The sequence below is a fragment of the Durio zibethinus genome, chromosome 12 (assembly GCF_047325235.1).
Source record: "Durio zibethinus cultivar Kanyao isolate XHJ-2024 chromosome 12, ASM4732523v1, whole genome shotgun sequence".
NCBI lineage: Eukaryota > Viridiplantae > Streptophyta > Magnoliopsida > Malvales > Malvaceae > Durio > Durio zibethinus.
The window spans coordinates 22555911-22573075 of NC_143173.1; the positions used below are offsets into that span (position 1 = coordinate 22555911).

Consider the following 17165-nt stretch of genomic DNA (forward strand, 5'->3'; position numbering starts at 1 on the left):
GCACTACATTGATGAAGAATCCAGTTTGATAGGTGAACCAACATAAGAGATAAAACAGCAAAAGGAACGAGTTTTATTGAATGCAAAAATGGGAGAAAATATTAAACTTCTGGGTTTATAATTCCAATAACTGAATTAACCATACAAGAATATACACAAAGAACTAACTTAAAACACTCACGCAGACCATACCTCCCGGAGGAGTTCGTATCTTGCGTTTACGACACTATAGCCTTGATGCTCATGTTTTCCATTTAGACATCCATTCTCAACAATTGTTGGAGATAATGGCAATTTCTCCATTATTGATGTTAGTGGGGAATTCAATTCCTCCAGTTCCTCATCACTGGTATATCCTTTCCTCTGTACCACTGATGCTTTCCTACATAGCTTCGGCTTCCCTCTTGCCTCCCCAATTTTTTCTGTGACATCTGCTGAGAATGGACTATAGACAACAGGGGCAGCTGTATAAGGGAAACTTCTAGCCGACTCCCCTGATAATCTCCGCTCAACAATACTCTAATAAATGAAAGAACCATAAATTAAAAACCAGGCAACTTTTCTCTGTTTTGCCGGTTAAAGGCAAGATTAAGTCTAACAACACATGACACACAAATAGCATATGCAAAGCCAAGATTGAGAATTGAGTCACATGGCATTTAATTATTATTCAGATAGATCGACTTACCTCCATCCCCCCCCCCCCCCCCCACCTATAAAGTTTAACAGTTATCATCAACTTTATGGACTTACTAGCAAGGTAAACCCCAAAGCCAAAAAACAAGTAAGGAGCAAGTTGTGAGATGGACCACAGATAAGGTTTAAAGCAGTTTCAGCAACTAGCATTTCCAGAAAAGGTTACCAAATAGTTACTAAAAAGTCTGATGAATAAATGTGTTGAACAAGAAAACCCTGAACCAGTCATACCTCAGCATTCAGGGCTTCCAGTATTGCTCCTGGAATAGGATCAGGACAAAATTCGTCAGGAGTGAAGTTGCAGAGAATGCGCTTAACCAACGGAAGACCTATTGGTTGGCACACCTAAGGCCATGAAAATAAAATAGTCAAAAAAGTTAGGGAGGAACCACCATCAAAGACACCAGAAAAATAAGTTACTAATAGGTTCATAATATGGCAAGGCTTTAATTAGAAATCAACCTCCTTTCTGATTGAACAGTCCATTAACATGTCCTTCGGAAGCATTAGAAGATCACTCAGGGCATTAAGAAAAAGGAAGGATTTACATTTGTCATCTCCGTTTTGTCTGAAATCATCTTGACTGTTGTGCTGGTCTTCTTTTAAAACATCATCGCTATCCATGCCAAACATATCAGTCAGCCAACTAGACCAATTACCAACCTGCAAAATAAGCATCCCTCTATAAGAACTGGCATATAATTTTTCCATATAAAAACTAATATGAAATGTGTTACGTCGATTGGGGGAGATACTGAAATCCCCAATTATTTTATCCATCTTTGATTGCAATCAGGGAGCAGACGGAAACCATTCCAACAGTTAGTATTGCTTCACCAAAAAAATACATAGAAGTATCATATATAGCATAAATTGAGGACTTCCTAAAAAGAATGTAAGAAGTCATGTCATGCAGCATCTTTAGATATTTTAATTGGCAAAATATTTCTCAGCATACATAAAATGCCCTTTTATATACATTTTCTCAGCTGCTTAGATCTTTCCATTGGTAATGCATCTGCCATATCATGTCCCGTTTAATCAAACTAGCTAAACATCTACCTGAAAATATTTTGACATTTTCTACACCATACTTTTCCAGAGAATGAAGCATACTTTATCACAGCTACCGCTATATGTAAACCATAGCAGTATACCACAGGACCAGCTACCAACTGGGTAATGCAAATCTCTCCGAGGCAATGTTTCAGTGAAAAATGAGAACCACAGAATCAATATAAAGAGTGCATGAATTATTTAGATTTACAACATTAATTGCCTCTTGTAACATAAGAAGCTTGGCGAAAGAACTGGCACCCAACTGGATATACCATGGAAATCAAGAAAACAAGTTTACTAACATAATACATACAGAATTTTTTAACTGAGCACCAGATCCAAAGCTAAGATCTCCAGCTGGTATTGGCAGAACCTTTGAATCTACAATAGGATCAGATACAGGATCTGTTGGGATCTCATGGGCTGACTCCCGAAGAATAGCATTGAACATTGCTACATCTAACCTTGCAACACACTGTTCCATAACCTAAAGAAGATACATTAATTAGCTCTCCAGAAAAAAGAGAAGAAAAAAAAATCAAGATTCACTGTCCTACTGTTTAAAATTTGCAGAGGGCAAACACGTATAAGTACATACCATTCTTGTTATAATTGGCAAGCAACCACACGCATGACCTCCTGCTCTAACAGGACAAATTCGTTGCAAAGCATCTTGGAAAGCATTTTTCCATAGGTCGATAGAAAAACTTCCCTGCTGTTGGTCACCCAAGGCTGGCCCCAACATCTTTCCACTTGTTTTGCTGACAGATGAACCCTCAAGAGGAGGTTGCATATAAGGAGTAAGAGCCTGAAATGAGGAACATACATGAAATTCCTTCTCTTATTTGTAATTTAGAGACCACAAAACCGAAATGTATCAATTAGATCGCCACCATGTTTTGAATAACACTGTTCCTTTATTAATAAATTTGACAAGTTCAACCATTCACCTGCCACCATACTGACTCAACTATTCGAAAGAATATCCAAGATTCCACTTTTTCTAGTGCAGATGTGAAGGTTCCTGTCTCTTGCCAATCATCAACAAGCTGCACAAAACCATTAACTTGTTTAATACCACCACCACCTTTCCATTTTAGAGTTGTAGACTTTACTTCACTGCTTTTGTTACTGCCATTGAACTCAGCAAGCCGTGTATGTGGACTTGAGTTGCATGAATTGCCAAATGCTTGAGAAATGATGTCCCTCAGCACTATGATGTTTGATAACCAGAAGGTTAACCTTAAAATACAAAAGCAGAAAATTATTCAGCTGTCAACTGTAAATGGCAACATTCTGAAGCACTCTCAAAATAACATCTGATTATAATTTACGTACCTTGAAACGTCATTACCACAAGATTTCGCAATCAAAATGAGCCCAGAGACTGTGTTTTTAGCAATTGTGGATCGCCTGTTTTGTGTCCAATGTTTGCAAGCATGTATATAGAGTCTAGAAAGGCGTCGAGCAGGTGTGTGCACTTTATGTGCTGAACTCCCATGCTCTGGAACAACAGAATAAAGAGAAATTTCCAAGGCAGCTACTTCTCTCAACTCTGCTTCAAGTTTCTCAATTCTTGTCTCCATCTCTTCTATCTTTTCACTTAAAGCAGCCTCATCTGCAACTTGAAATTTGTCTTCGGCATCAACAGGCTCATTGTCACTTCCAAAAATTTGAGTGCCATTTGATGTCTCATCCAAAACAGCAATTTCTTTTACCTCTTCAGCATGCTTGTCATTAGATCCTTCTAAAGACTCAGATGGAGGTTTAGGAGAAACTTTCAAGGTTTTGGAATTTTTTTCTAAGGAACTACTGGTAGCATCCTTAGGAAGCCCTCCATTAGATTTTGTAGATTTCTGAGGAGTACTATTCAATACCTTTGAGTGCAATTTATTAGTTTCACGCTCAGATCCCATTCTGGAACCATGGGAAAAGCTATCTGAGAGGTTGTTATTGGAAACTCCGGAAACACTCTCTTGTTTCTCATCCTCAGCTGTCAAGGAATCTCCTTGAGATGATGCTGAATCTTTTATCGTCTCAGAATCTGATTCTTCTTCCTTTCCCTGACTTGTTTCTCCCTCCAGATCACCGGAGTGATCATCTAAAATTTCATCCTTTTTTACTTTAGTTGTCATTGCATTAACTTTTGGATCTTGATATGTTTCTTCAGACCTGTTAACATCATCCACATAATGTAAAACCACGTTTTCATAAACTTCAGTGGGCTCAGAGCCCGCATTTGAATCACATACTAAAGAAGTAGTGTCTGATCTAGCTTTTAAAGCTTTGGATTCAGTTTCTTTAGCCCTCAAAGTTTTTCCACCATTCTCTTTTTGTGGTTTATTGTTTCTCCTTTCACTTATTCCAGAGCGCTTTGATTGGACATTAGCTAAATTTTTCCTCTTGCCAGTCTCTTTCATACTTGAAGTCAATTCACTTTTTAACTACAATTAATGAAGAAGCTGTGATAAGGGAGAAAACAGCAACTGATATTCCTACCAAAACTCGTTAATTGAATGTCATGAAGTGACCTACTCCTCATTCAAGGGGCAGAACAATCTTCTTCTATCCCTTTTCTCACTTGAGTGCCTCTGCATAAAAGAGTAGCCAGGGTCATCACTATGGACTTATCTGTCACTTGATATTAGCTAAATCAGCTGCACTTCACCAAGCAAAAAACATACATGTGCTTTATTTATTCATGGTATTGGACACCAAAAAATGGCGGACTGCTCTAAGAGCACATAGAAAGTAACAGATAATAATCTTATGAAACTAAGAATATTAATTCAACATCGTCTCACTTACCCAGCCCTGCATCCAATCAGAGTTTAAGTTTAAAAACACAGGCAGCAAGAGCAGGAAGATGAAAAGCAGGCAACAGAGAGGAAACCAATAACAATGCGCAGAACATGCAATCCATTCAACAATATGATGCCTACAGCATGGGCCAAATTATTAGAGTTATAGATTCTGTAAAGTTCAAATTCCACAAGCTTCTTGTCAACCATGAAACATCAGCCACACAAATTATAGCAATAAAGAAACTAGTAAAATTTTAGGCAGAAGAATTTACAGACTAACCTCAAGGGAAACAACCAGAAAAATTATAAGTTAGATTTTATCAACCTCAAGCAAAGGAAAATTCGTTTAAATTTCCTTTTTAAAACCTTTTAAAGATGTGTTTTTCACAACTAATATTAATGATAAAAACTTACAGCTCAAAATTAATGGTTAAATTCACCATTGCATAACTGTAGATAAAAATAAGGGATAAATAACATCGGCCCATAAAGTTAAGTGTTAAAACAATTCTAAAAGGTAATATCCCCTGCTCTGTGGCACTCAAAAAATGTCTAAATCAGAAAAAATTATGCATTTTCCAATACCTCTTTACTATGATACCCATATTCTTCTATTCCAAGATAATGATGCATCAAACCCAAAATTCAAATCAGAGAAGAAAAAACACCAAGACGTTCTTGCCATCTATTTCCAGCAGTACAAAAAAGTTAAACGTTTTTTCTTCATCAAAACCACGATTTGAAATGACCCAAAAGGAATTCATAAAGGTTAATGAAGCATTTTTCAAAAGAAATTTCCTTGGTATATAATATTATCAACTAAGTAAAAGATAGCCTACAAAAGGAATCATAAAAAGACAGTGTTGTACATGACACTGGAACTATAATCCAATAAAGGAAAAAAAAAAAAACATATACGCAACAAAGTGGACGAACAAACGCAGATGAGCAACTAAGCTAACTTTACTCTTCAGTCGCAATCTCTCTTGTCTGACCCATGGCGGAGGCTTTCAAGATTTCATGATTGAAATGGACATAGCTCTTTTTTTTTTTTTTACTATTCAAAATCGTCAATATACATGATTAAAACGACATAGTTTTCTCTTACTATCATAGATCTTAATCAACTACGAATATAGAACCCAAACCACACCAAAGTTGATCGAAATTCATCTCCTCAGACTTGTTTTTTCTTTGTTTAACAAAAAACAGAGCAAACATTTGATAATTGCAGCTAAGCAGCCACCATTTGAAAAACTTCAAACATCTAAAGATCAACAAATAATTCAAACATATACTACGGGAAAAAACAAAAAAAAACCTTGAAATTGGAAGCGAAACAGAGCAGACAAAATAAACGAAGAGATTAGAAAGAGAAATATTTATTTGGACAATGAAAATTCAAACACAGAAAGACAAGATAAAAGTATTCAGACCATTTCTCAATGCAAAGAAAACAGAGAAAATGCAGTTTTCGACTTTTACGTGTTGCCAATGTTCTCAGCTACTAACAGAAGAAAGACGTTGAAGAAGGAGAAGAAGAAGTAACGACAAAACGACAAAAAAAACTGTAATGCAAAAAAGGCAACGAGAAAGACCATTAAAAACGAAGGAAAATAACAGCAAAAAAACAAAATAAAACAGCTTCGAACTTACCAAAGCTTTGTTTTGGGTTCTTCGATGACCGAATGAAAAGTAAGTTTCAGACAATCTATGAAACTTTTGGTTTTAAGTTTCTTGCAATGAAATGAAGTTACTTTGCGCTTTTTTCTCTCGGGCGCTGAGTCGAGACCGAGTGGAGTGAGTGCCCGCTCTGTTTATATTGTACGGAAGAGGAAGAAGAAGCAAGGGGAGTTGTCGGTGGGGAAGAGTGATCAGTTGCCGGTTCACGGTTTTGACGAATTTATTTTTATTATTTTTAAAATTAAAAATTATAATCATATTAAAATATTATAAAATTAAGTCACATTCACATATAATTCTAGTAAGATATATTAGAATATCTAAGCTGCCATATTAAGCTAGTTGCGAAAAATTTAAAGATAGATAAATTATTTAATTTTTTATATTAAAATAATATATATTGTATTTAATAATTTAATATAAATAATTATAAATTGTTATTTAAAATGATTTTAATAAATAATTATTGACGAAATTTAAACTTAAATTTTTTTATTGAAGAAAATAAATTTTAATTAATTAAATAAATCATTTGTTTATATAGTATTGAATAATGATCACTTAAAAAATATTTATCAACTAATTTAATCCATTTTTTGTTTAAAATTAATAACTAAATTTACTGAATTAATAACTCCTTTTTACAAATTTCATCAAAATTGCAACCGATTGTTTGGTTTGTAACAATCGATTGCTAAAAAAATAATTTAGGCAACAATCGATTTTTTTTCACCCAATAATCAACTATTTTATAATATGGTATTCTATTTATCCGATTCATTGCTGATGAGACATGAAAGAATCCAAAGTTTTCTTCAATTACTAGTACAAAATAATAGTTGAAAGTTAATGGCATGTGACATCATAGATTTGATGTCCTAACTTGTTGTATGCATGTATTTTCCAAAATGTAGGCTTAAATTAAATCCTAGGATCCTGTACTATTGATCTCTTCCATATACTATGTTCCCATAATGTGGAAAAATAATATAGAAGGGAAACAATCAAACAACTCATTCAATTTTTTTTTTAATAATTTTATAATAGAAATTATAGTAAATCATTTTTTTTTAATCAATCATGTTTGGGAAGCTTCTTTCTCAATTACTCATCCATCACCAAAGATAGTGAAGTTCAATTCTCACCCTTTCTTTTAATCAAGGGAACATATGAAGTTATATGTAATGAATGAACTGACATTTTATTTTTTAAAAAAAATAAATTAAAAAACATATCATTAATTCAAATTTTGGTAAGTTTTTGTTATTGTTAATTTTATTTATTTATTTATAATTTAATTTTATATATTATAATTTAAGAGGATTGAAATTATATTACTATTTCTTTATTTATTATTATACCTGTTAATTACTAATTATAAATCTCTAAAATAAAGAGATTTATCACAAATTTTAACTTATAATCATGCAAATTGAACAAAATCAAATTAATTTTTTAATTTCCTTAACAATATTTTAAATTTTTAACCAAATATCAAATTATTTTTTTCTTTTCTTTATAACTTATTATAATTTTTCCTCTCCGTATAATTTTTTAATTTTAATTTTACTCCAGATCTTTATTTTATGCTGTCTTACAAATTTAAAAAATAAAATAAATAAAATCACGTTATAAAAAATTTGAACATAACTTTGAATTCCTAAATTCCAACTTCATTATTTTAAAAAATATATTTATTTTGATAAAAAAATTATTGCTTACAATTGATTTATTTATATTTTTAATTTTAAATTATCAAAAGAATAAAAATTTTTCATAATTCACTGAAAATTTACGTAATTATTAATTACATCATTAATTTGAAATTATTGATTTTTTTTTAAATTTATTGTTATCATAATAATATTTTTATTTTATAATTTTATGAGTTTGTTACTTTTTATTATTAATATATTATTTTTATATTTATATAATATAATACATTTTATAAAAAATAGAATATAATATATTTAGCTTAAGTGTCAACATCGGCTACTGTTACCCAATTAGCTTTTCAAAAACTAATTAGAAAATGGTAGATACTCCTAAAGAAAACATTTTTACACCTCTAAAATCTGAAAGAAACCCTGAATTCACAAGATTAGGAGTTAGGGCCTAATTCTTACAATCTATATGAACAAAAAAACAAGGATGGCAATGAAGATGACGACGAAACAAGTTACCTTCATTCAGTTCCATCACAATTCCCGGGTCAATCTTCTTTCCTAAAACTTAAGTATCTTATGTTGCACCTAAAGGTATAAATGATACATTAGCACTCGAAAATTACTCGAGTTCAATTCGAAGAAAATTCGAATTCGATTCGATTATTATCGAATCGAATTTGAGCTCGAGTAGCTTGATTTATCGATCGAATCGAATTCGAGTATTCTTATATCCGATTCAAATAGCTCACGAGCTTAATCGAATTTTTATATTTAAATATATATTTATTATTTTAATTAATAAAATATTTCAAATTCGAGCATAAATAATCGAACTTATGTCGAATTACGAATCAAACTTATTTTACATATTAATCGAGCTTAATCGAGCGAGCTCAAATAGTTCAAATTCGATCACGAATCGAACTCGAACTTAAAAAATAACACTCGATTGAATTCGAGTTAAGTATCGAACTGCGAGTTGTGAGTCGAGCTCGAGCTTCTCACTGTATTAGCTCAACTCGACTCGATTACACCTTTAATTGTACTCCTCGTAAACAACAAGATAATCAACACAAAAAAAAAAAAAAAAAACCAATGAAACTTGAATAAAACAAAAAAAAAATGTTTTTTGATTAAAAGAAGCATGAGAAAATTGAAAGAAAAAGAAGGGAATTTACCACTAAATGATAAGTCGAGCGTTTGGGAAGAGAGCTTGGAGTGAATTTGGAGGTGGAATTTGTTGATGCTAGGAGATGTTGCAGTATGGGTGTTTACCAACAATCGAAATTTATTGGGTTTGTTGATGAAAAAAATGTTCTTGAGAATTGCTCCGTTCTTTGTAATTGTAAACATTGGAATTTTTGTTTCTTTCTCCTCGCTCATTGTAGGCAGGAAAGAAACAACAAAGGCTAAACAAAGATTATCACTGTAAAACTTTCTTCTTTTTTCTTTTTCAAAAAATAATATTTCTTTAAAAAAAAGTAAAATGATTCAAGTGCGTACTTGTTAATCGGTGGCACGAATTGAAGATTTCAGCAAATAGAAAGAATCAAAATAATTCACGTTATAACAATCGATACCAGCAAATTACGTTTGAAGATTAAGAATTAAAACGGTATTCAACACAAAAATTCCGGAGCATGCATACCATTTACTCTTAATTAATTGAAGAAACCAGAAATGGTGGCCACTCAGTAACTGGATGTCTGAAAAAGCAAAAACAAATCTTTGTACAAGATTGCTTGCATTGAATTTTATCCCAAGCTACCAACTATTAAATGTAAGTTTTCTGAATGGAGCAATGCTATATTATTAATAAAGATTAGCAATTAATTTAAGTACGAAGGGGATATATTTGTTTATTTATTTAATTAAAAGTTCAGATAGATTGACTGGTCCCAAGACAGGTGAATGTAAGATCGTGCTACTTATGAAAGAGATTCATGCGAATTTGTTGACTTTTATAGGTCGACAGTCATGCTTTCCTCCACACGCTTGGGATTTTGGTGTCACAATTCAATTCATAAATAATGAATTTTGATTCAATCTAATTTTATAAGATTAATTTTTTTAAATCAGATATTAAATTAAATTAGATCGAATATTATTAAAAAAAAGAAGTGAGTTTAGATTGAGTTTAAATTTTAGACAATTCTTATTTGATATTATATAAAAAATTATTTTTAATTTTTAATTTATTATTTATATTTTAAAATAAAATATTTTATTAATTTTAGATCGAATTTAATCAGATCAAATTCAAATATAAAAAATTAAAAAAAATTAGATCAAATTAAATTTAAATTTTATAATTATAAAATCGAATCAAATTTAAAACGAATAAAAATTTGTTTTAACTCAATCCATTATCAACTCTAATTATAATTTTGGCCAACCAACAGTTGCATTCGACAGCCAAGCATATGCATTATTTTAGGCAAAGCTAATTTTAATTTGCTTAGTTTATATGTACTTTAAGAATATGGTATTATTAAATGTTTTGCTTTATAAAGTTGAATCATGGGAAATGACATTATGCAAATGAGAGAGGTGACCCCACTACTTTTTTCCACCACCGACAATAACATTTTCCTCTCAATCATACGTTCATGGAAGATTGACTGATTGACGCTCTCAAATCTTGTCATGAAATATCACACAAAAGATTTTAGGCTTCTTTTTCTAAAAAAAAAAACTAATTGACAAAAAATTACTAAAAAAAACCATCTATAATATGTCAAAATATTATATCTAAATGCCTTTACTATTAAGTGTATGACCATATGATCACTTTTTTTTTTCCTAAATATGGAGCACGTTCACTACATCAGGAGCCACCCATATGATAAACATTATATTATCTTAATTAGGAAAGCTTTGAAATAATTTTAAGGTATGTTAAAAGGTTAACAGTTTTATATATTTTTCTTGGTATGAAAATTTCGAAGTATCATGATTTGATAATATAAATATTACTTTAAATATTTTTAAAATAAATATAATACATTGAAAAAAATTAAACCCGATATTATCTTTAAATATAAATAGATTAAAATCAACTTTTGAAATGCGAACATTACACAAATTAAAGTTTTACAGTAAAATCAACATATATATATATGTGTGTATGTATCAATCAATTAAGATAATAATAATAAATTAACCCATGCTAATAGATTTTTAAAAAAAAGCTTGAGTTAATTCAAATTGAAAACTTAAATCTTAAAATTTACCAGCAACTCATTTTAAAAATGAAAATTCAGTTTGTTTAATGGAACCACCTAAGATAATTCCAGCTACTAGCTGTGCCCAAATGATGTGGTTCAGACAAAATCAAGAGGTTTTTGTCTTAATTAATTATACCATTCTTGATTTCTACTATTAATTGGCTAATAATTTCATTTAAAATATTGCTGTGGCATCACCCCATATTAGCATCACCCAACCACTCTTCAATGTACGTCGCTCCTTACCCCAAACATATATATATATGAAAAATATGCGATGAATTTGTATAATAATTTACTTTTCTTTTTTTCAATTTTTAATTCTAATGGGGTTCGTAGAATTAGTTGAAGAGATGAACAAATGTGTATTATTTTGCCTAGTATACTAGACTATACATATCTTACTTGGGCTTAGTTTAGCATTCTTGAAGAAAAGAGATAAGATTTGTAGAATGAAGAACTATTAGATTAATTCAAAATTTAATAACTTTTTGGGTATAAAAAAAATAAATGCACTCAAACATTTGACTTAATAATACTAAATACATATATTTATCTATTCAAAGATTAAGTTGGAATTTCCATACTCCCTAAAAGAAAAAAAGCAAATGAAACGAAAATTGAAAATTCTTCATGCTTAGAAAATCACACTAGTTGTCGAAGTTGTCACGTGGAAGGTCTTCAATTAGTCCAAATGGATGTTTGAAGAATTGCTTGGATCAATAAGGGTGAGTAAAAATCGGTTTAAATCAATTAAATCGATCGAAATCGAACGAATTCGATTGAATCGATTTGATTTATTCGATTTTAGTTATAATCAATTTTTTAAATTGGTTAAATTGGTTAATTCGATCGATTTTCGATTTTTAAAATTGATAATCGTATTAACCGAATTAACCGACTTTTTAATAATTAAAAATAAAAAAATTTGAGATAAATATTTTTATTTTTTATTTTTTTTAAAATATTATTGAAATTATTAAATTCTTTAGTAATTTAGTTTGAATGATACTAAAGTTTGAATTTTATTGAATTGAATTTGTAATTAAATAATTATTAATAATATAAAGAAAAATGATAAAAAAAATCGATTATTTAACCAAATCGATCGAACCGAACCGATTTTAGTCTATTCGGTTATGATCGATTATTTAATAATATTCGATCGGTTCGATTATTTGTTAAATGAAAATCGATTAAATCAGTTATTAATTTTTTCAAATCAAACTGATCGAATCGACCGTTTACTCACCCTTATGGATCAACCAATTTTTGGGCTTCACAAACTGCACCTACGGATTCTCGGATAACCCAATTTCTCCCTTCACTTTGCCTTCTAAGACCCAAATTAAGAAAAACTGAAGAAACCAATAATTATGACCACGGCAAGCAAGGTACCTAAACTGGGCAAATAAGCCGCATAAACAGGCCGTCAAAGAGTCGGAGCAGCCCAAATCCAAGATCCCCCCTCATTTGTGGCACCTGCCCGAGTGTAGACATGCCTGGTGCTGACTACCAACTTACCAACAAATTTATTGTCTGCATATGATATTTAAATCTATAAAAACGAACAGGATCTGTTTAATGATCTTGATCAGAACTCTATGCAACTACAAAAGTTAAGTAACTGGATTTCATTTAAATCTGCTTCCAGATTCATCTTATCTGAACCTCTTTTTTCCTTTTTTATAATTCACTGAAACTTACATCTAGAATTTATTAGTTGTAAAAGGGTGACAACTGTCTAGTTTAGTGCCAAACGTGCAAGCAAAGAAACTGAAATCAAATTTCAAGATGCTTTCATTTTCAAAACAAGCAGCTTGTTCTAGCATCATATATCACTCTAACAGGAATTACAACTAACCTGCAAAAGGCTTGTCCTTAGCTTGCAGCTCTTAATAGCGTTCTTTGACGTGAAACATCAAATTCATGACCAGCAGCATCAATGCAGGCTTCAACAGCCTCAGGCAAGGATGATGGAATCAGTCTCAAATTTTCTTCTGCCTGATAACAAACAGGCAATAGAAATACATTTAAGAAATCATACCATCAAAACAAACTCATTTCTCTATCTTTTCTTTCATCATTGATATAGTTATTAAAATTTTACCTAATTTTACCATTATTCTGGCAAAATTTAGAAATAAAATTTTCACCTATAAATTTTTTAAAAAATCAACCTTTCTTGATTTCTTACAATTCCAAAATTAGATTTATTTTTTTATTTTTTTATTTTATTATTTCTAAAATTTTTATCTGTATTCTTATTTTTACTATGCTTTGAATATAAGTGTTAATTATCATTATCAAATTTAACCTAATTTTGCCACCATTCTAATAAAATTTAGAAATAAATTTCTCAACTAAAAATTTCTTAAAAATTAACTATTCTTGATTTTTGGACTTTCATCATTGAAATAATTTCCATTTACTTGCTACAAATTTTGAATTTTCTAAGTAATACAAAGATAATTAAATTTACATTTTAATTTAATGGACTTTTTTGACAAAACTAGTTAAGAATAGCTCAACATATATCTAATTTAAAGAAATATAAGCATGCATGTAATAGGCTAAACAAAAATATAGAAGAGGTGTACCTTGGGCCTTGAATTTTAACCCACAAAGGAAAGGATGAATTACACAAATGTGAAGTGGGTCTGCAAATCTGGGTTGGACTAGGGTCGAGTCGTGAATTTTAGCAGGTCATATGACCCAACTTTTTGTTCTCAAAATGGTGTAGTTTTGATCTTGTATAAGCGTCCCGATTATTTTCCTTTCCTTTCCTTCACTTCTTTCTTCCCTCTCTGAAAAATAAAATTCTTTAACTTCTTTCTCTGCAAATAGGATAGCCTTCAAGCTCTCCCCAGAAACAAGTGACCAACCATTATCGTCGCTGTCACCAGCCGGAGTCCTTTTATACCCAAAATTTTACCGTCGTTCTCCTCTTGACGTCCTCTTCACTATTTTTAGATTATTTTCCTACGAAGATCCCTACAACAGGTTAGATCTGTAAATACAACCCATGGCCTAAAAGGCCTGAAACACCTCTTGTGATCCACTTCCTCAATTTCAAAATTCCTAAAATCCACTTACCGACGTGAGTCGCCATCTCTACTACCATTAGTGGTGGCTGCCTCAAGTACTTCCTCTTTCCTTCTCGCCTTTGAGTCTTCCTCTCCTTTGAACTTTGAACCCTTAAAAGAACTTTAATCCCTTTATACATTGTGGGTTGGTAGTATGGTTGTCACATCAGAGATAGTTACAAGTTGGATTATTGCATTTATGATAGGTATTATTGTTTTAAAAGATTAGGGATGGTGAGACATGGTTGTCGTTTCCCACAATTGACATCAATTGTTGATGGTTTTTCTTAGGTGTCGTAGGTGGAAGGAGCTAATGAGAGGTTAAAGGTGAAGTGGCTTGAGCTTACAACCAGAAAGCAAAGTTAAGGGGTGTTGGAGTTGATTTTCCAAGACGTGTTCTGACGCTCAATTTAGTGAAATATTTAAGGTTTAAGAATGAAAAAGAAAGTGAGGTGTGTGTAAGAAGCTTCAACGGAAGGAAAGTTTAGATGTTCAGGTCTTACGGTCTTTTTATGTACCTTGTCTTCATTTTTACATTACATATGAGATGAAAGGCAGTGATTTACTGAGACAGTTGACAGTTAATAGTAAGTATAATGAAGCTCGAGAAAGGTTCACGTGGATGACAAAGAGTTGCATTTAATAATCATAGGCAAATGTAATTCGCATTTAATGATCTTAGATAAGTTGAAAGTCAAGTGTTTAATTCTTTAGTGATGCCTTTATAGGACGTCTGGGAATGTTCGATAAGCACTTCTCTTACGAGGGATGAGTTAGTTCTTGAAAAGAGAAGACGTAATAACTGGCATGCGTTAACTGCAAACCCCACAGAGAGCAAAAAGTGTCGACCATGTATGCTGATTTGATAAAAATAAAGATAATGTAAAAGCTAACATGACAAAAATAACAAATTGTATTAATGTTCATGCAAAATAAAAGTTTAATTAAAACAATATTTAAAGTTTGAAATGAAATTTTTTTTTAAGAAAGTATTTAATATAAGGAAATTTGTCTAAAAATTACGATGATTTGCATTAGTAATTATATCATTTTATTTGATAGTAATTTAAAAATTTTATATGACAGTAATCTTAAATCATCATCATGATAAGATTATACCTTAATAGGGGATTTGATTCTTAATCTAAAAGATGAACAAATTTTATCACCATGAAAAAATAATTTATAATATTATTTTTTGATTAATTTACCCTCATGAAAATTATAGTTAATATTACGCCTAGAAAATGACCACTAAAAATTTTTAAAAACTAATTTTTTTAATCATTAATTCTAAGAAAGTTTTATGTTATAAATTTATATTGGCTAGAAAAAATAATAAATTTATTTAATAATTTTTTTAAAAAAATTATTTTTGTTAAAATTGATTTATATTTTGTATTTTTTTTATAAAATAACATTTAATTATTTTATAAATTGTTGATTCAATTATTAAATATTTTGCTATTTTGTAAATTTGTTTTGAATATTTTGTTCTATATGATTTTTTTATATAATACCAAATACAACGATTTAAATTACTAGTAATTTATACTATTGTACTAAATATAATAATTTAGGATCATTGATGATCTAATTAGCTCGATAATCTTATTATCATGATAATTAAAAATAATACCAAAAATTTCCTAAGAGAAAAATAAAAGGTCAAAATTTGTCTTAGATCCTTGTATTTTTTTAATTTTGAAAATTTAGTCATTCTATTGTTATTCAAAGGAAATTAGTCCTTATACTTTTTAGATTTAATAATTTCAATCTAATTATTAACAATGTTAAATTTTATCCATTAAATTAACTGACATGATTATTACTTTGCTAGTGTGTTAGTTGACATTACTAATGTGGCATTTTGATTGATCGATGTTAAATTTTAATGATGATATGGATTAAAATCTTAGTCACATGGCTTACATAAATCTATGTCAGCTCATTAAATTTTATTTTATTTATAAATATTATTTATATTTAATTTTTTTCTAATATCATTAACCAAAAAAACACTTTAAAATTCAAGTAACTAATATAATTATTTATGCTTAATATTTTGTTAATGATATAAGAAAAATATTAAGCATAAATAATATTTAAAAATAAAATAAATTTTAATGAGCTAACACGAATTTATATAAATCATGTAGCCAATATTTTAATTTACATCATCATCAAAATTTAATATCAACTAATAAAAATATCATATTAGCAATGTCAATTAACACGGAAGTGAATTAATAATCACATCAATCAATTTAATAGATAAAATTTAACAAAATTAATAATTAAATTAAAATTATTAAATCTAAAAAGTAAAAAGATTAATTTTTTTTGAATTATAGTAGAAATACTAAATTTTCTAAATTCAAAAATTACAAAATCTTATGACATATTTTAATCAAAATAAAATTACTACAATACTAAATATGTTAAATGATATAAAAAAAAAAAAAACAAGAGAATCAAAAGAGTTACTTGCCATTGGTTTGTTGTTCAGTTGGGCCCCATGTCTCTCTTTTTCTCATACCCTTTCTAAATGAAAATGAAAATGAAAGTGGAAACAAACACCACGAAACCAAGAGATCTTTGCGTAACTTCGAAGCACTTTTTACAGTCCTTTTCGGAGATTTGATCCCATAACTAGAAATAACTAATATTCTCTACGAGTAAAAATATTTGTGATGAATTGATATTTATAAATTTTTAAAAAAAATTTTAATTTTAATGCATTTAATATTAAATTTTAAAATTTTTTGTAAAATTAAAATTTCATAATTTTTAATATTAAAAAATAAAAATTTATAAATATAATCTTAAAATAAAAAAAAAGAGTATTTGATGTTAAAAAAATATATAAATTTAGAATATTAAAAAAATGTTAAAATAAAATAGAAGAAGTATTAATAAAAAAAATAAAAAAAAAAAACCAAA

General features: G+C 29.8%; 1 protein-coding gene across 2 annotated transcripts; it reads right to left on the minus strand.

Moving 5' to 3' along the window:
* Positions 1 to 50: 50 nt before the first annotated feature.
* On the minus strand, positions 51 to 6435 carry LOC111297325 (uncharacterized). 2 transcript variants are annotated; one of them, XM_022892042.2, is made up of 9 exons: positions 6216 to 6435; positions 3094 to 4346; positions 2871 to 2997; positions 2706 to 2804; positions 2354 to 2563; positions 2069 to 2242; positions 1159 to 1359; positions 928 to 1041; positions 51 to 519 (listed from the first exon to the last, which is right to left on the minus strand). In XM_022892042.2, the coding sequence occupies exons 2-9, from the start codon at positions 4173 to 4175 to the stop codon at positions 178 to 180; spliced, it is 2349 nt and encodes a 782-aa protein (XP_022747777.2). In that variant the 5' UTR covers positions 4176 to 4346; positions 6216 to 6435; the 3' UTR covers positions 51 to 177. The 2 variants fall into 2 exon arrangements, with proteins under 2 accessions (XP_022747777.2, XP_022747776.2); XM_022892041.2 differs by having other exon boundaries at positions 2706 to 2997.
* Positions 6436 to 17165: the final 10730 nt, after the last annotated feature.